Here is a 20,961-nt window from a genome sequence, read left to right on the forward strand (position 1 = left end):
TTGCAAATACTGTAGATGTTAATTTTGGAAGGGAATGGGGAAAGATACAAATTTTAGTTTTACATTATTTATTGTGTACTAAAACCTGTGTGAAGGTCCCTACTTAAGTGTAAGGTCAGGATCTTGTGATACGTTTTGATTAGTTAAGTTTGCTCATGCCAAAGGACTTTATTGCTTCATACTAACCAGTCTGCCCTGCAGTATGATTTCTTGCTCCTCAGTGGCCTTGCATTGGCAAAGGGGCACACAGTGCAGGGTCTGGGGTGATTAACTGGAAGGGGTCTGTCCCAAGAACAGGTAACAGCAGACTGTACTCAGCCAGCAAAATATCCTTCTAGGCAATACAGGAGAGAGTTTCCACCAGCCTACTCTAATCACACAGGTTTCTCTTTCCCTTTCCAGGACTGTCTATCCTTGAAGTGGAAGTAGGCAGAATGTGAAGAGAGGAGCTGCTGAACACTTACAAAGGCACTGAAAAATTCAAGTTAAGGTTATAGTTGAGAGTAGCCTCACTAGCCTATCTGAGCTTAAGTAAAGGTCATGTCTCACTCATTTTTGTGTCTTCGATGTCTCAACAGAGCTCTGCATTCAATATATATATATGAATTCACAATTTCGATTTTCTGAAATGTCACTTGTGGGGACACTATACCCGTTTTCAAATAAATACACCTTTTAAAGTACAGTTATGTGCCAAATAACAAGGTTTCAATCATGAATGGACCACATAAACTATGGTGATCCTATAAGAGTATATCCCACGTTTTTACTGTACCTTGTCTATTGTTTAGATATGATTAGACATACAAATATTTACCACTGTGTTATAACTGCCTATCGTATTGAGAATGGCAACATGCTGTACAGGTTTGTAGCCTAAGACCAATAGGCTACATCATATAGCCTGGATGTGTCGTAGGCTATACTATCTAGGTTTGTGTTTAAATACACTCTAGTATGTTTCCTAAGGGATGAAATAACCTAAGGACGCATTAGTAAGAACATATCCCCATCTTAAGTGAAACATTACCGTAGTTGCTTTTGAAATGTGTGACCCATGGGGAATTAAGAGGACTACCGTGTGCCAAGAAGTGACGCTAAGCATTTTACCTTACAACTGCGTTAAGTAAAATTTGGAAACTTGGTTTCGAGATTAACTAATACATGTAAGGTGACACAGCTAGTATGTGACTGAGTGAAGACTTGAAGCCAGGTCTACCTGGCTCTTAATTAAAAGATAAAAAGTCTTCCATTAATTCGCAAAATCTGGTCAGTCGCTTCAATGCGCAGCTTTAGGCAGTCCACACCTAGAATTTGGGGTCTGGTTTGCCAAGAACAGCCAGAGCGTACACCCACTCCTCCCTAACCTGAAACTGGAATCTAAAAGGTAAAACGTGGCTATTGCGCATGCTCACACCGCCTTTCCTCCCTCTTCCCCTCCCTAACCGTGGATGCCACCGCAGCAAACTTTCTGGGAAGACTTTGGAACGGCTCCCGCCAACTGTTAAGTCAAACCGGCGGAAATCCTTCCTTTCTGCGACGTGGACACTTTTCTCATCCTCGGGCCTTTCCAACCAGGATGCAGAAACCACGCGCCTCCGTTCCTCAGGGATTGAAGCCGTACTTTGCCAGTTGTCAATATGGCCGCTGACAGGGCGGTCCCAAGCTGAGGCCTTTCATAGGCCAAGGTTGTTTCCTGGCCCCGCCCATTTTGTCCCTCTTGACTGCGTCCGCCCAGCTCTTCGCTACGCATGCGCAGCGGGGGCGGGCTGGGAGGTGGGACGGACCAAGGCTTCCGTGTGTTGCTGCCGCTGCCGCCTCAGCCTCATCCTCGTTACTCTTGCGGTTCTGGGGCTCTGTAGCTGGCGTTACCAGCGCAAGGTGAAGGGAGGTGACGGAGCGTGCGTGAGTGCGTGGGGGTCCCGTCAGTCCCAGCAGTTCCCCTCGTGCAGGGTGGGCGGCGAGGGTCTTCAGCAGTCGGGAGAGGCCCTTGACGGCGCCATGTCGGCGGGCGGTCCATGCCCAGCAGCAGCCGGAGGGGGCCCAGGGGGCGCCTCCTGCCCCGTGGGTGTCTCCCCCGGCGGGGTATCCATGTTCCGGTGGCTGGAGGTGCTGGAGAAGGAATTCGACAAGGCATTTGTGGATGTGGATTTGCTCCTGGGCGAGATCGATCCAGACCAGGCGGATATCACTTATGAGGGGCGGCAGAAGATGACCAGCCTGAGCTCCTGCTTTGCACAGCTTTGCCACAAAGCCCAGACTGTGTCTCAAATCAACCACAAGCTGGAGGTGAGCCGTGGGCGCTGGCAGCTATGGCATCCAACCTCAGGCTGCCCCGTGGCGTCAGATCCCATTTAATGCACCAGTGAAACTGCCTTAGAAAACTGCCCACCGGGGCTTCAAATGTGATAGGAGAGTGCATGTCTGTGTTTGGGAAGGAAAGGAGTGAGGTGAGGGTGGGGGACAAAAAGGGCCCTAGATTGACTTGTGAGTCTCCCCGGGGTACAGTCATTCAACTTCCTAGTATTTCTCTGAGAAGGAAACTAATTACACTAGCCTCCCATATACGTGCTGCATTAACAAACCTAACAAAGATTCTCTGTCATGAAAATACCGTAAGCCACCTTTTGACGTTTGGGTTTTGCACGTCTACTTTCACATTGATAAACCAAATTTGTGTATGTTCAGACAGATACAGCCCTGATTATTTTCATTTTAACTTTAGCAGGTCAGCGCCTATGATTGCATACAGAGACATGCATAAACTATTTAGGGGAATCTGATCAAAGCTCTTAGGAAAATTTCGTGGTGCATAACGATAGTATCATTGTCTCTCTCGGTTTACATCCATAGTTGGTCCTTAAATTACAGGCAGATACCTCCAGAGAGCTCCCTGCAATTATTCAAATGACTTCAGACACTGAGTTTTTATATGCTTGTACATTGCTGTGTAATTTTCCAAAGTCTAGATTTATTTTTGAGAGAGTATAAAGAATCATTTGCTTTAATCTCTGATCCTGTGTGTGGGTGAGGATGGAGTGGCTGTGAGTCAAAAAAACAAAAAAAAAACTGTCACATTGTGCAGAAAATTTAAAAAGAGCATTATTACAATATTTAGAAATCATGATGGATTAACATTATTGCATAGAGAGTACTTTCTAACTAGGCAATTTAAGAGAATGGGTCTTTCTTTTCAAAAAGTATAATAGATAAAAATAGGATAATCAGTGATGTACGAAGTTCTTTGAACATTAGCTTTCCTAAGAAATCATTGTTACTAGTTGTAATTGGGAATGCCCATTGTATCCATATCAATATGAATGTCAGATAAACATCCTCTCCTTGCCTAGTGGTCAGCATTCTTTCTCTCCTATTAGCCATGAAATACGTGGCATAATTAATCTATGATTGACATAGATTTACATATCCAAGAATTTGTGGTTCTTCTCCACTGAGAGAAATGTTGATTTCTTCTATCCTTTTTGAAAAGATTAGAAAGTGCTAATATGAAGATAATCACTTCTTATTGTAGGTAAATGAAAACGTCTGTTGATTTCTTTATTAGTAGTAATTTCTACAAGAAAGCTATTTTTCTCAGATAGTGAAATTGCATTTAATGTTTTTTAGAAATGGCACTTTAGCTTTATTCATTTTATTTTATCTTACTATATTTTTAAAAAATAGAGATGGAGTTGCTTTATTGCCCAAGTTGGTCTTGAATTCCTGGCATCAAGTGATCCTCCTGCCTCGGCCTCCCAAAGCGCTTTGATTACAGCCATGAGCCGCTGTGCCTGGCCATTAGTTCGCTAACTTTAAATAACAAAGATTAAGACTAGCTTCTGCCACATAGTATAATTCAAATGTGTCCCCCAAATTTCGTATGTGGGAAACTTAATCCCGAGTGTGACAGTATTGAATCTCCAATGTGGGGCCTTTAAGAGGAGACTGGATCATGAGTACTCTGTTCTTATGAATGGATTAATCCACTCATAGATTAATATATTATTGGGTTAATGGATGAATGAGTTATAGGAGTGTGGAACTGGTGGCTTATAAGAAAAGGAAGAGAGACCTGAGTAAGCATGCTCAGCCCCCTTGCCATGTGACACCCTATGCTGCCTCCATACTCTGCACAGATCACCTACCAGCAAGAAGGCTCTCACCAGATCTGGTCTCTCAACCTTGGACTTCTCTGTCTCCATAACTGTAAGAAATAAATTCCTTTTCTTTATAAATTACCTAATTTCTGATATTCTGTTATAAGCAACAGAAAGTGGACTAAAACATCACATGAGAAGTTTCATATCATTTACAACTGCAGTATTCACCAGGCATTAACAACTTTTTAAAAATGAAACAATATTTTATTTATTTTTAAAATGACCTAAGGAAACTTTAAACTGATTGTTTTTTTGATGTCAGATATAAAAATAGAAATTTGGAAGGAGAATTTTTTGAGTAAGAGGTGGTGCTCCATTTTTTTGTCTTTAAATATTTTAGATGAGTATTCAGAATTTTAATAAATTGTGCATGTTCTTTTTTCAGAAATTGTAATAGCATATTCTGACTTTATGTCCTAGTTTAGGAGGGTGCATTGTTTCTCAAAATAAGAAATGCTAGCATATCACAATGTGAGCATGTTTTTTGTTCTTTCTTTTTTTTAACTTTTTTATTTTTGTGAGCATGTTTTTTAAACATGCTTGAAACTCTTGATTTAAAGATCTTAGGAAAATGGGAAGGGAAAAAAAATCTAACGATTTTTGTTGTTTGTTCATGTTTTTTTCAGTTACAGTCGACTTATCTGTAAACATTTAGCGGTGTTAATCTGTAAACATTTAGCAGCTTCTGCCGTTTTCATGGAATCAATTATGTATTGCTGTGGAAAGAGGTTCATTGTCAGCAGTGCTTTTCAAAGTACGTTGCTGCTGTACTGTCATTTTCTTGCCCTTTTTTGCTTTTTAATAAGGGTCAGATTGAATTAGTTCTATTGTTTTAATTATATGGACATTAAGACATATTTGAGACCACTTATGGTTTAATATGATAAATGTGGTGACATTCCATGGTTTCAGAGGTTAATACCTTAAATCATATTACCGTAATAAAATATTTTTATATAATGAAGACACAGGTACCTCCAATTTTGGTAATTTATAATGTAGTTAACGTTAAACACTGTGTTCATTATTAAAATATTAAATTTTGCTGCAAAAAAGTCATAGGTTACTTTTTTATTTGAATGGTTTATTAGGGCTATTCTTTTTTATTTTTAATTGACATAATAATTGTACCTATTTAGGGGGCACAGTGTGGTATTTGGGTACACATAGTGAATAATGATCGAATTAGGGTAATTAGCATATCCATCACCTCAAGCATTATTTATTCGTGTTAGAAACAAATTCAAGACCTGCTCTTCTAGCTGTTTGGAAATATACATTAAGCTACTATTAACTGTAATCATTTACAGTGCTGTAGAATACTAGAACGTTTTCCTCCTGTTTAGCTATAATTTTGTTAACCCTGGGGTCCCCAACCCTGGGCTGTGGACCATCACTGGTCAGTAGACTGTTAGGAACTGGTCGTACAGCAGGAGGTGAGCAGTGGGCGAGTGAGCATTACAGCCTGAGCTCTGCCTCCTGTCAAATCAGTGATGCCACTAGATTCTCATAGGCGCACAAACCCTGTTGTGAACTGCATATGCAAGGTATCTAGGTTGCCTGCTTCTTATGAGAATCTAATGCTTGTTGATGAAACCATCCCCATGCCATCTTGTGGAAAAATTGTTTTCCACAAAACCAGTCCCTGATGTCAAAAAGGTTGGTAACCACTGTGTTAACCAAGATCTTCCTACCCACCTCACCCTTCCCAGCTTACAGTAACCACGGTTCTCTACTTCTATGAGAGCAACTTTTTTTTTTTTGAGACAGGTCTTCACTGTGTTACCGGGGCTGGAGTGTAGTGGTGCGATCATAGCTCACTGTGGCCTCCAACTCCCGCCTCAATTGATCCTGCTGCCTGAGCCTCCCAAGTAGCTGGAACTATAGGCATGAGCTACCATACTCGGCTAATCCTTCTTCCCTCCCCTCCCCTCCCCTCCCTTCCCTTCCCCTCCCTTCCCCTCCCCTCCCCTCCCTTCCCCTTTCCTCTCTTTCATTTCCTCTCTTTTCTTTTTCCTTCCTTCCCTTCCCTCCCTCCCTTCCCTCCCTTCCCTCCCTCCCTCCCTCCCTCCTCCCTCCCTCCCTTCCTTCTCTTTCTTTCCTTCCTTCCTTCTGTCCTTCCTTCCTTCCGTCCTTCCTTCCTTCCTTCCTTCCTTCCTTTCTTTCGAGATGGGGTTTTACTATGTTGCCTAGGCTGATCTTGAACTCCTGGGCTCAAGAGATCCTTCTGCCTCACCCTCCCAAAGTACTGGTGTTACAGGTGTGGGCCACCATGGCTGGCAGATCAATTTTGTTAGCTTCTACATTTGAGTAAGTCTTATTTTACTTAACGTCCTGCAAGCTCATCCATTTGGTTTTGAATGACAGGATTTTATTCTTTTTTATGGCTGAGTAGTATTCCATTGTGTATATACATCACTTTTTTTTGTTGTTGTTCATCAGTTGTGGAGACATAGGTTGCTTCTGTATCTTGGCTATTGTGAAGTGTTGCAATAAACATGAGAGTGCACATATTGTTCAACATACTGATTTCCTTTTTAGGGGGTGTACATACCCAGTATATATGTTCTATTTTTAGTTTTTTGAGGACATAGGTTACATCTTAAAATTAAGTATAAATGATATCCATGTGACTGCTTTTTGCCATAAGTGATATTTGGGAAGAGGCATATCTGAGGAGAAGGGAATAGCAGACAATATAAGTGTATTTTGACATGGTGCCATTTCAAATTGCTCACATCTCTCATACTTTCCACCGCTTGAGAATTTTTTGCTATGGTGAGCCACTGATGGCTATGCTGGAATTACAGGCATTGATTAGTATAGTAGTAGCACTATAGAAGAAAAAAAAGAAAATAAACTTTTTATCTGAAGAATGTGAAGAATGTGCACACTTTCACCACTTCTATTCAACATAATACTAGAAGTCCTAACCAGAGCAGTCAAACAACAGAAAGAAATAAAGGGCATCCAAATTGGTAAAGAGGAAGTCAGACTGTTGCTGTTTGCTGATGACATGATCGTATATCTAGAAAATCCTGAAGACTCAGCCATAAAGCTCCTAGAACTGATAAATCAATTCAGCAAAGTTTCAGGATACAAAATTAATGTACACAAATCAGTAGCCCTGCTATATACCAACAGTGACCAAACTGAGAATCAGGAACCCAACCCCTTTTACAAGACATGCAAAAAATTAAAATATTTTGGAATATACTTAACCAAGGAGGTGAAAAACTTCTACAAAGAAAACTATAAAACACTGCTGAAAGAAATCATAGGTGACACAAACAAATGGAAACACATCCCACACTCATGCATGGGTAGAGTCAATAACGTGAAAATTACCATACTGCCAAAAACAATCTACAAATTCAATGCAATTCCCATCAGAATACGGCCATCATTCTTCACAGAACTAGAAAAAACAATTCTAAAATTCATATAGAACTGAAAAAGAGCCCAGATAGCCAAAGCAAGACCAAGCAAAAAGAACATATCTGGAGGCTTCTATTATCCAACCTCAAACTATACTATAAGGTCAAAGTCACCAAAACAGCATGGTACTGGTATAAAAACAGACATATAGACAAGTGCAACACAATAGAAAACCCAGAAATAAAGTGAAATACTTATAGACAACTGATCTTTGACAAATGGAACAAAAACATAAAGTGGGGAAAGGACACCCTGGTCAACAAATGGTGCTGGGACAATTGGCAAGCCACATTAGAAGAATGAAACTGGATCTTCATCTCTTACCATATACAAAAATCAACTCAAGATGGATCAAAGACTTAAATCTAAGACCCGAAACCAGAAAAATTCTAGAAGATAACATTGGAAAAACCCTTTTAGATATTGGCTTTTGCAAAGACTTCATGCCTAAGAACCCCAAAGCAAACATAACAAAAACAAAGATAAATAGATGGGACTTATAATTAAGTAAACTAAAAACTAAACTAAAACTAAAAACTTTCTGCACAGCAAAAGAAATAATCAGCAAAGTAAACAGACAGCTCACAGAGTGGGAGAAAATCTTCACAATCTGTACATCCAACAAAGGACTAATATCCAGAATCTACAAGGAACTCATACAAATCAGCAAAAAAACAAACAAACAATCCCCTCAAAAAGAGGGCTAGGGACATGAATAGATAATGCTCAAAAGAAGATACAAATGGCTAACAAGCATATGGAAAAAATACTCAATATCACTAATGATCAGGGGACTACAAATTAAAACCACAATGCAACACCACCTTACTCCTGCAAGAATAGCCATAATTTAAAAAATTTAAAAATAATAAATGTTGGCATGGATGTAGTAAAAAGGGAACACTTTTACATTGTTGGTGGGAATGTAAACTAGTACAACCACTATGGAAAACAGGGTGAAGATTCTTCAAAAAACTAAAAGTAGATCTACCATTTGATCCAGCAGTATGACTCCTGGGTATTTACCCAGAGGAAAAGAAGTCATTATACGAAAAAGTTACTTGCACATGCATATTTATACCAGCATAACTCACAGTTGGAAAAATATGGAACCAGCCCACATGCCCATCAATCAATGAGTGGATAAAGAAAATAGGGTGTGTGCATGCGTGTGTGTGTGTGTGTGCATATATACACACACACACATATACATATATACACACACACACGCACGCACGCACACTATGGAATACTACCCAGCCATAAAAAGGAATGAAATAATGGCATTTGCAGCAACCTGGATGGAACTGATTGGAGACCATTTTTCTAAGTGAAGTAACTCAGGAATGGAAAACCAAATGTATGTTCTCATACATGGGAGCTAAGCTAGGAGGATGCAAAGGCATTTGAATGATACAATGGACCTTGGGGATCTGGAGTAAAGGGTGGGAAGGGAATGAGGTTTAAGAGACTACACATTAGGTACAGTGTACACTGCTCAGGTGATGGGTGCACCAGAATCTTAGAAATCACCCCTAAGTAACTTATTCATATAACCAAACACCACCTGTTCCCCAGAAACATACTGAAAAAAACAAAAACAAAAAAGTGAGTCCCTTTAAATTGTGAAGCCTAGAGAGGCATTGGAATGAAACAGTAGTTATGGCACTCCCTTTTGACCTAAGTAGATATCTCTTGAAGCCACCTTCTGTGTAGAATTTAGACTAACTGACACCAAGTAGCCATAAAATGCCATATACTGGACACCATAAGTCATACCTTATAGTGCAACAATAGATAACCAGTCACTAATCAGTGATTGTAAACCAATGAGAATTCTTATCAAGCAACTTTGTATCTGCCTTGTTCCTTTTTCCCTTTAAAACCTGCTTGTAACTCAGGTGCCAGAGCACTCTCCAGGCATCTGGAAGATATGTCTTGGGTAGCTGTCCTCATTTTGGCTCAGGTAAACTAAAGTTTATTTTGAACTTCAGCCTTTTCCTTTTAGGTTGACAGTAGGAATAGTAATAGTAGCAGTAGTAGGTATGTTGGAATAGAACAAAGGTTGTGAACCAATACTTTAAAAAACTCACCTCTGCCTTGAAATACAGTGTTTTGCCTTTTACTCCTTTTTTAAAGTAAGAGCACAATACATCTTCTGTCACACCCTCCTTTCCTTCGGCAGTTGTTCCGTTAGTATCTCTTTGAAGTGATTTACTGTTCATAACCATTAGTAGAGAAACATTTAACTTTGATCTAGAGCCTCATTGATAATGAACTGGTGATATACTTGTCCCTTTACTGCTTTAAATCTGTCCTGTTTTTAAACAGGCTATTTTGCAACATTGAAGCTGAAGTTTAATATTGATCCAATACTTACTTATGAACACGAATTATGTGCTAGATGCTGTATTGGGTACTTGGGATACAGTGGAGAGTGAAAAAGGGACGTAGTCATTGCTGTTAATGGAGCTTGGATTCTATTGGAGGAATTCATTGGGAGAATAATCATGTAAATGAGAAATTGCAACTTTGATGAATACTATGAAAGGTACATAAGAGTAATGAGATCCTATTTTGGGATGTCAGTGAAGGCTTCTTTGAGGAAATTATTGAGCTAAGACATAAAGGAATTATGTGTGAATAGAAATGAATTAAGCTAAGAGAAATAGGAATGCCATTCAACATTGCGGTAGAGGGAATGGGAAGTGAAAAACACCTGTGATGGGCAAGAACATAGTGCATTTGAAGATTCAAGAGAGTTGGTATGTGCTACAAGAGAAGAGGACAAAAGAAGCAAGACGCAAGATAAATTTGAGCAGATAGGGAGGGACCATTTCTACATGGCTTTATAGGCCATGCAAAAAGATTTCGGCCTTTGTCATAATGGTGGGAAGTGTTTTAAACCAGTTAGTAACCTCAGATATGAAGTTAGAATAGTTCACTCTGGCTATGGTGTGGAGAAAGTTGGAGAGAATGACGTGAATGAATGTAGAAGATTGTTTAGAAAGCTTCTGTTTATGTGAGATTATTGATATTGTAGAGTAAGATAATGGAGGTAGGGGAAAGTATTCAGAACAAAAAAAACTGGAGAGATATAAATAAAAAATCTAGAGATGGATTGGAACAGAGGGATGAGGGAATTCAGGATAAATCCAAGATGGCAGTCTTGTGCAGCTGGCTGCCTGAATAGATAGATGAATGTGTTATATTATTAGCAATAACAATATTGTCAACCTTGTTGATCAATTACCATGGGTCAGGCTCTCTTATGAGTCTTTTATATAGATTGATTCATCCAATTCTCACAACATTCCTGTGAGACAGGCTTATTAATACGATTATTCCAACTTTACAGGAATTAAGTAAGAGGCCTGAGGCTACAAAGCTAGAGAAATCAGTCTCTGCACAAACACATATTTATGTCTGATGAGGGATGGAGGAGGTGGAGAGAAAAGCAGAAAGAATGAGTGTGGCTGAATAGATAGCAAGAAGTGAGAGTATAGGGTACAAGGGAGGTTTTGTTTTCATTTTGTTTTTAAATAAAAATAAAATAAGTCTGTGAGAAGCATCTGCTTGAGAGAAAAACCAAATATTATAGAAAAAGAGTAGGGTGATTAATATTAGTAAGATTTTGTAATAATAGCTACTTAGAATGAGAGCAGACAGTAGGAGGTTGTGGAAGTTTTTGTTTGGCGGTTTCTTTTTTTTCTGTAAAATAGGAGCCCAGGTCAGTTGCTGAAAGTAGGTGAGAATAAGAGCATGAGGCTAGTAGAAGAGGTTTGAAATAGTTCTGGAAGAGTGGAAGAGCCAGTTGGCCATAGAAACAGGACTGCCAGGCATTGTTGAGGACCTGCATGGGGTTAGTTATCATATATTATGGTGCAACCAGTCTGTCCTGCTGTGTGACTTTCTCTAGCAATGCGTATCCATTTAGGTACAGGAATGGTAATGAGAGTAATAACTAGGTTTATTCAATGTTATAGCAAAGGAGTTTGTTATACAGACAAGTGTGTTATTGAAGTGAAAGTGGTAATGGGCTGATGAAAAGGAGATAAGTACTAAGGAAGGAGAATTGACAATTTGTTAATTATGTAGATTCAGAAGATAAGAGAAAGGGTTAAGGATAACATTTCTGTTTGGGAAATGTATTGGTCAGTATCAGTAGTCGGTTGAATCGTATCCCTCCAAAAATTATGTCCACCTGAAACCTCAGAATATGACCTTATTTAGAAAGAGGGTCTTTTCAGGTGTAATTATGTAAAGATGGAGGTAAGATTGTAGTGGATTGGAGGGGCCCTAAATCCAATGAAAGTATGCTGATAGGGGACAGAAAAGGCCACACACAGACACAGAGAAGAAGGCTGTGTGAAGATGGAAACAGAGATTGGAGTGATGTATCTACAAGCCAAGGGATGCCAATGATTACCAACAGCACTGAAAGCTAGGAGAGAGGCACTGGATCTCCATAAGTAATCATCCCTGTCAATACCTTATTTCAAACTTCTGGCATTCTGAACTGTGAAAGAATAAACTTGTTGTTTTAAGCCACGATGTTTATAGTAAATTTTAAAAAATTAATTAATTTATTTTTTATTTTTTTATTTTTTTAAGAGAGTCTCTCTGTTGCCTAGGCTGGAGTGCAGTGGCACAATCTCAGCTCATTGCAACATCTGCCTCCTGGGTTCAAGTGATTCTCTGCCTCAGCTTCCCAAGCAGCTGGAATTATAGGCGCCAGCTACCACGCCCAGCTAATTTTTGTATTTTTAGTAGAGAGGTGTTTCACCATGTTGTCCAGGCTGCTCTGAACTCCTCCATACTTCAAGTGATCTGCCTGCCTCAGCCTCCTAAAGTGTTGGGATTACCAGCATGAGCCGCTGCACCCAGCCTTGGGCAATTTTTTATAACAGCCCTAGGAAGTTAATACATTACTATTTACTGAAGTAAGGAATACAGGAAAAGGAGGAGCAGGTCTGGGAAAGATAATGAGATAAGATTAGGATATTCTGCATAATTAAGGTCCTTATGCTTTTTGCATATTCCTAACATAGTCTCCTAATCATTTATTATTCCCTCCAAACCATCCTGTTGTTGCCTGATCATTCTGGAATTATTAATGGTTTGTATTTAAAAAGACAAATCTGATTCTGTCATTTTTCTTTCTGTATCTCCCTAAAAGTCAAATTCTTTGGCACAGTGATCAGTGTGCCCTGTCTGTCCTTATCTTTTATCACCCCTTCTTAGCTGCTTTTGCCTCAATAAAACTGGTCTATTTGCAGTTCTCTAAATAGGTCTTGCTCTTTTATGGCACCTCTACTTTGGCATAGGCTTTGGTGTATAATGCCTTCTCTGTACCCTTTGTCTACGGTATCAGACACCCACTCATCTTTCAAGACTCTACTTACATCACTGTCTCAGTGAGGGCTTTCCTTACTCCACTCCTCTCTGCTTTTTATAGGTAGAGCCTGCCCTAGGCCTTGAACTTACTTGTACTGCTAGATTTGTTACATAATTTGTACTATAATTAGCAATTGCCACGTCTTTATACCTCTAGAATGTAAGCTGTTTGAAAGTCAGAACCATGTTTTAGGGGAAATAATTTGAACCATCAAATGCTTTGTGAAGCTGATTTAGAAGGTAGCATTGTCTTTTTGTGAAGCTAGTTTGGTTTCTGAAAGTTTTGTTTGTTTGTTTGTATTTTTTGCTTCCATGCTCCCAAACCACATTGAGTGCTGAGTAACTCCTTTGGAATAGATATCAGATTGGTTTATATATGGATTACAGAATTGATATTTGGCCCCTTTTTAAAATTGGGAATTGAACTCATGTGTTAAATACCAGCCATTTTGCACTAGTTACTCCCTATTTCACCTGTCAAGTGTTTTCATATCTCACCTTTCCCTTTCCACTCCCTATATTAGCAGATCTCTATTTAAAGCTGGGAGAACTTCTTTCTGACTACCTCCCCTCACCTCTTTTTGAATTGATACATCACACATGTCTTTCAAATAGTGCTTACTACACTTTGCCTCACAATTGGAAATGCAATCTTTTTACCTTTTTTTTTTTTTTTGAGACAGGGTCCCACTCTGTTGCCCAGGCTGGAGTGCAGTGACACAATCATGGCTCAGTGCAGCCTCTACCTCCTGGGCTCAAGTGATCCTCTGACCTCAGCCTCCCAAGTAGCTGGGACTACAGCCACATACCACCACGCCCAGCTAATTCTTTGTGTTTTTTGTAGAGACCGAGTTTCACTTTGTTGCCCAGGTTGGTCTTGATCTCCTATGCTCAAGCAGTCCATCACCTTGGCTTCCCAAAGTGCTGGGATTACTGGTGTGAGCCACCATGCCCAGCCTGGAAATGTATTATTATCTTTTTTTAATAGACAGGGAACTTCTAGAATCCATGTCTTTTTCATTCTTTTGTCCCCAGATTGTGGTACACAGTGAGTACTCAATGTTTATTTGAATGAATGAATGTGTTTGAAACACATCTGGTGTTTTGCTGTAAATCTTTAAAGATTAACTACAATCATTCTGTAATATAAGCTTCATGAGAGCTGGAATGGTGTCTGTCTTGTTGACTCTGTATTCATAGTGTACAGTGCCTGCCACATTACTGAATGAATTATCTGCAGGTTCATTTATTTCCCTGGTATGTAATTTACAAGCATATAATTTGTGAGTTAATATTTCATGGCATCTCATTTTGAGAAAAAATTGAAACTGATTAAAAATAACTTTAAACATCATTAAATAAGAGAATATTGAGTATGCATTTAGTACTTGTGATATTCCTAAAATATTGGGTAGGCTGGTTCTCCTCCTCACCCCATTTCCAGTTTGATCATAGAGCAACTGAGTGCTTTGACATTAAAATGGAAATATTTTGTATTGATTGGATCTTCATTAGAGGTTTACAGCAAAATACTTTAACTTTCAAAGGTACATGTCAGATTTATCAACTGGTTTCCATTTCACATCCGCAAACTCAGTTCATTTATGTTGTCTCTCATATTACACATAGCTGCCTTTTAAAAAAAAAATTAGGGCTGGGTGAGGCAGCTCATGCCTGTAATCCTAGCACTTTAGGAGACCAAGGCGGGCATTATCACCTGAAGTCAAGGGTTCGAGACCAGCCTGAGCAACATGGCGAAACCCTGTCTCTGCTAAAAATACAATTAGTCTGGCATGGTGGCGCATGCCTGTAATCTCAGCTACTTGGGAGGCTGAAGCAGGAGAATCGCTTGAACCCAGGAGGCAGAGGTTGCAGTGAGCCAAGATCGCACCATTGGACTCCAGCCTGGGCAACAAGAGCAAAACTCCATCTCAAAAAAATAAATAAATAAAAAATAAAAAAACCATAAATTTGTCAATTGCTCTTTGAATAAAATTCAAACTCTTAATTATGGCAGATAGGCTCTGTGTGATCCAGCCTTTGGGTATCCCTCCTATGTTTCTTACCATTCTTTCCTCTTACTCTGTATCAAGCGTGTGCAACCCTCAGCCTATAGGCTGCATGTGGCCCAGGGCAGCTTTGAATGCAGCCCAACACAAATTCGTAAACTTCCTTAAAGCATTATGAGATTTGTGTGTGTGTGTGTGTGTGTGTGTGTGTTTTAAATTTTAGCTCACAGCTATCATTAGTGTTAGTGTATTTTATGTGTGGCCCAGGACAATTCTTCCAGTGTGGCCCAGGGAAGCCAAAAGATTGCGTACCCCTTCTCTATATAGTGTAGCCACATGAGCCTTTTCTCAGAAAGTCTAAGTCAAGGTTCTCAAACTTTTTGGTTTGTAGACACCTTTGCATTCTTACAAATTTTGAGAACCCCAAAGAGCTGTTTTTTAAAATATGGGTTATATATAGTGAAATTTATTGTATTAGAAATTAAACTGAGAAAACTGAATATTTATGACATCTTTTAAAAATAACAACAATAAACTAATTACATGTTAATTTAATATAAATGATTTTAAATTTAAAAGTAATTGTATTTTCCAAAACAAAAATTTTTTTAGAAGAATAGCATTGTTTTATATTTTTTCAAACCTTTAAATTCCTGGCTTAATAGAGGATAGCTGAATTCTCCCATCTGCTTTTGTATTTAATCTGTGGTGATATGTTATGGTTTAACAATTGGAAGAAAATTTGATCTCACAGACATCTGCAGTTAGATAAGGAAGGAGTATTTTAACAGCCTTTTCAGATAACTGTGGATATTCTTCTTTGGTAGTAAAAGTTGACAAGAGGTCGTCTTAAAGATTAGTTGCAATGCGGAATCTTAAACTATATAAATGAACTTTTTATGCACTGTTGCATTAACATACATTGGTCTTTCTAGCACTTTGAATGGATCTTATACCGAGGCATGATTTTATAACATCATACACTGGGCATTTTGAAATGGTTCGCCAAGTTATGCAAATCTTGTTGACACATCTCATGCAGTATTTTAAAATCACATTTGTTAGTTTCACCAGTCTCATCAGAAAAATCTTTAAATGTTGAGATGTTGTCAAGCTCATGCTGATGGGTTCAGGTTTTCCAAAATTCTGTTTTTCATATGAAAGCTCAAATTTTTATTTTTGGCAACAAATACTGTCAGTTATTGTCTTAAAGAAACAGGTTATTTTGTTTATTCTCAAGAACATGTCTGCAAAATATTTTAATCTGAATAACCGAAGTTTGTTCTTTTTTCAAATTAAAATGATGTTCCACACACAACATGTTTAGCTTGCAGCTCAAGCAACCGGATGAGTGTTTTTTCCTTGAGACAGCGTAGCTTGCTATGCAGCAGAAATGCTTTTGCATGCTTCCCACTTTACCACATAGAATATTGAAAAAACATGTTCTCAAGGACCAAGAATTTTAAAAATTAAGACATTTTGTTGCTTCATGAACAACGTTCTTAAATGAACTATTTTTTCTTAAACTGTGAGTGCAGACCAGGCACAGTGGCTCACACCTGTAATACTAGCACTTTAGAAGAATGATATGGTTTAGGTCTGGTTCCCCCATAAACCTTATGTCAAATTATAATGTTGGAGGTGGGGCCTGGTGGGGAATGGATTGGATTATGGGGACGATTTTCCCTTTGATGCTGTTCTCATGATAGTTATCATATGATCTGGTTGTTTAAAAGTATGTAACATCTCCCCCACCTTCCTCCTGCTCTGGCCATGTACTTGCTTGCTTCCCCTTTGCCTTGATTATAATTTTCCCGAAGGCTGGATGCAGTGGCTCATGCCTGGCTCACACCTGTAATCCTGGCACTTTGGGAGGTTGAGGCGGTGGATCACTTGAGGTCAGGAGTTCGAACCCAGCCTCAACGTGGTGAAACTCCATCTATACTAAATATACAAAAATACTTGGAGTATTTGTCCATAAGACAGTTAAAGAAATAAAAACCTGCTTATATTTAAAATAAAAATTGTTCAGTTGTTATTTTTAGAAAATAATATAGGTAGAAGATTAAAGTTTAGGCCAAATAGATTAATAGGAAACTGAATAAAAAAATTACTTTGATTTTGGTGCCCAACCTCCAGGGAGTGAAGGAAGCTTAGAGTTAAGTTGATCACCAATAGCCAATGTTATAACCAGCTATGCCTCTTGTGTTAATTCGTTTTTGTGTCACTATAAGAAATATCGAGCAGAGGGTAATTTATAAAAATTTTAATTGGCTCACAGTTCTTCAGGCTGTATAGGCAACATCTTCTGGTGAGGTCCTCAATGAGCCTACAGTCATGGTGGAAGGCGAAAGGGGAGCAGATGGATCACATAGCAAGAAAAGAAGCAAGAGAGTGAGGTGAGGGAGGTTCCAGACCTTTAAACAGTGAGGTCTTGTATGAATTAACTGAATGAGTACACAGTTATCACCAAGGGGATGGTGCTAAACCATTTATGAAGAATCTGCCCTCGTGATCCATCCAGTCACTTCTCACCAAGCCCCATCTCTAACATTGGGAATCACATTTCAACATGAGATTTGGAGGGGACAGACATTCAAACCATATCACCTGTGTAATGAAGCCTCCATAAAAACCTAAAAGGACAGGGTTAGGAGAGCTTCTGGATAGATGAACACGTGGAATTTCGTGGAGGTTGGTGCCCCCAGGGAAGACATGGACGCTCCATGTCCCTTACCCCAGTCCTTGTTCTGTGCATCCCTTTATCTGTATCTGTTGTAATATCTTCATAATAAACTGGTAAATATGCTTCCATGAGTTCTGTGAGCTGCTGCAGCAAACTAATTGAACCCAGAGAGGGAAATGTGGGAACCCCAACTTGAAGCCATTCAGTTGGAAGTTCTGGAAGCATTGACTTGCAACTAGTGTCTGAAAGGTATGGGGGCAGTCTTGTGGGACAGACCCCTCAATCTGTGGGATCTGACAGCGTCTCCAGGTAGATAGTGTCATAATTGAATTGGAGGACACCCGACTGATGTCTGCTGCAAAATTGATTGCTTGTTTGTTGGTGGGGTGAAATCCCCCACATTTGGTCACAGAAGTTTCCGTGATGATTGCTGTGGAGTGAGAGAACAGGAAAAACACCCACTAATCTAAAGAAACCTTTCTGAGAAATCTATTACAGGGAATGAGCTGAAATCATTAGAGTACCTTTGGTTAAAGGTCTGATAGTGAGCATAGAATATATTTAATAGCAGAATAAAGACTTGGAGTTAAAGATGATGGAATAATATTGAATGCTATATGTGCTACAATATAGATTTTGTTTTCAACTCTCAAAATGGGAGAAGAGTATTCTGAAAATGTATAATAAGCTTGATGATCACTCATAGTTATTAGCTGGGGATAACACTTTGTTAAATGAGAAGAGTGAGGGGAGATATTAACTAGCTAATTTCATGACTGCTCATAGAAAGGATAATACCTTAAATACAATTGAAAGAAGAAATTAGAATATAATATAACAGTGATCATTAGAACAAAGATACAGAACTACCAGAAAATAAAAAAATAATAATAAATTTTTAAATCCAGCAGAGAGAGCAGTGAAGACTTTACATGTGTGTTCTATATACAAACATAACATGACAAATAGGATGAAAGGCCACACGTAAAAGATCGGACACAATTATACTGAGTAAATGCAAATAAAATGAAACCAGGGGTTGCAAACTTGATACCAGATAAGGTAGAACTCATGCCCAAAAGCATTTATTGTTGGGGAGGAAACTATTAACATAATGAGATATGTTAAAATTAAGCACTCTGTTCATTGAAATACACATTTATAAAGTGAAAAGAAGACACAGGATGGGAGAAGGTATCTGTAACTCATACCCAATAAAGGAGTTCATATTGATGCAAGGTATTTTCTTGACCCCTTCATGGTACTCATGACAGGGGTGCCCTGTTTACTCAGCCCGCCTCACTCAACCCCTGGCAGTAGGGAGCACAGGAGCGAACAAGTGCAAGAACTGGCTGGCCACTTCAGCGCTGACAGGAGCAAACTCCATTCATTTGGGTCCAGGTGCACTTCACCCCTCATGAGAGGGAGCGTGTAGGCAAGCAGGTGCAGGAATTGACCAGCTGCTTTAGCACTGGCAGGAGCAAACTCCATTCAGGCCCTGTGGCAGCATCCCGGCCAGGGTGCCTGTGACCTCAAGGTGCCAGAGGGCATGTTACAAGCCTCCCTTAGCTCTGCTGGACAGAAGTCTGTTATCAGCTCAGTGAGTCCTTTGCCTTGTGTGGGGCAACTGCCTCTTCATCCTCTAATTGAAGGATGGTGAATGCAGAGAATTTTATGGAGTGATGAAAGTGGCTTTCAGCAGAGAAGGGATCTGGAAAGGGGATGGGAAGGGCAGGTCACTCCCCCTGAAGTCAATTTGCCTCTCTCCAGTGTCTGTCTGCCATCTCTGAAGTCATGCCACCTATCTCCGAAGTTCAGCTGCTGCTTCTCTCTACTGGCTGAGTCTGGGGACTTTATAGGCACAAGATGTGGGGCAGGCCAGGCCATAGTTTTAGAAAAGACAACATTTAATTGGTAAAAAGACCTTATTCAGAAAGAACCAACTGTGAAAAAATGGGCACACAGGGATGGAAGTTCTCACTTTGGGCTCTGGGTTTCAGGCTTTTAGGCTCGAAGGTGGGGTTTTGCCAAGGATATGCCCCTGTCTGCCAAAAATTTTTCTGCCTCCTGCCTCTATCAATATTTGTGTGTGTGTGTGTGTGTGTGTGTGTGTGTGTGTGTGTGTGTTTGTGTAGGGAGAGAGAGAGAGAAAAAACAGTAAGAAAAATATGGATAGCTCTCTCGAAAAATAGGCAAGATACTAACACAGGCACTTCCCAAAAGATAGTATTCAAATGTCAGTAAAAATATGAAAAAGCAGTTAAACCTTATTAGCAATGAGGAAATTTTAATTAAAACCACAGTGAAACACCACTGCATCCCTGCCAGAATTGCTAAAATGAAAAATACTGACATTGCCAAGTGAAGGCAAGGATATGAAGCTATCAGAGTTCTTATACATGGTGGGTATGTCAGTTGCTACAATCACTTGGAAAAGTGTTTGACCTTTTCTACTGAAGTCTAATGTACTACATACTCTGTAACCCAGAAGCTTCCCTCCTAGATATGTAATCAAGAGAAATATATACAGTGTGTATTAAAAGATAGATTCATAGCAACATCATTTTAATAGTCAAAAATTCAAAACAACACAAATGCCCATCAAAAGTAGAATGAAATAGTATGAGAAGTAGAATTAAGTTGAGGGAAAGTAGAGTGAATGACAAATAGTAAATTGTTATATATTTATTTAGTGAATATCATATAGTGGTGAAAATGAAGTACAGCTATGCAAAACAACATGAATAAATCTTATAAGCATACTCAAACATTCAAAAACAGACAAAACTATTTATGATGTTAGAAGTTAGTATGTACTCTGATGGTTACTTTTGTGGTTGAAGGCAGAGGTAGTGATTGGAGGGGGTCAAAAGAAGGATCCTGGGGTGCTAGCACTGCCCACCCCCACTTTTTTTAAAGACCTGGGTGGTAGTTAAATGAGTATATTTATTTTTTGTAATGTGTTATTTGTGTACTTCCCGTGTATAAGTTTATATATGAATTAAAAAGTTATGAAAAAAAAAAAAGGAATGAGTGAGCTCTATTGATAGGGAGTGATCTCTAGGAAGTAAAAAAGCAAGAGGAAGCCCAGTATTTATATTATGCCACATCTTGGTTTAATTTATAGCATGCTGCTTCTTTTCTCCTACCTCTTGGGCCATTCCAGTCCTTGACACTCTGTTCTTCCTGTAACTCAGTCATAGGATATTAATTCACATCTCTGCTTCTAGTCTCAACCCAGATCCCACCTTTTCACTTGTTTATTTATTTT

General features: G+C 39.2%; 1 protein-coding gene across 2 annotated transcripts in view; it reads left to right on the forward strand.

Annotated features, from left to right (window-relative positions):
- Nucleotides 1-1,773: 1,773 nt before the first annotated feature.
- Nucleotides 1,774-20,961, forward strand: part of GOPC (golgi associated PDZ and coiled-coil motif containing) — a 41,499-nt gene continuing 22,311 nt past the window's right edge. The window contains exon 1 of one of the 2 annotated variants that reach the window (XM_012460438.2): nt 1,774-2,289. In XM_012460438.2, coding sequence (XP_012315861.1) covers nt 2,002-2,289 — 288 coding nt within the window. In that variant the 5' untranslated portion in view covers nt 1,774-2,001. The remainder of the gene's footprint in view (nt 2,290-20,961) is intronic. The other variant, XM_012460439.2, reaches the window with a different exon arrangement.

The sequence above is a fragment of the Aotus nancymaae genome, unplaced genomic scaffold (genome assembly GCF_030222135.1).
Source record: "Aotus nancymaae isolate 86718 unplaced genomic scaffold, 86718_ANA_hifiasm-v0.15.2.pri h1tg000040l, whole genome shotgun sequence".
In the NCBI taxonomy this organism is placed as follows: domain Eukaryota; kingdom Metazoa; phylum Chordata; class Mammalia; order Primates; family Aotidae; genus Aotus; species Aotus nancymaae.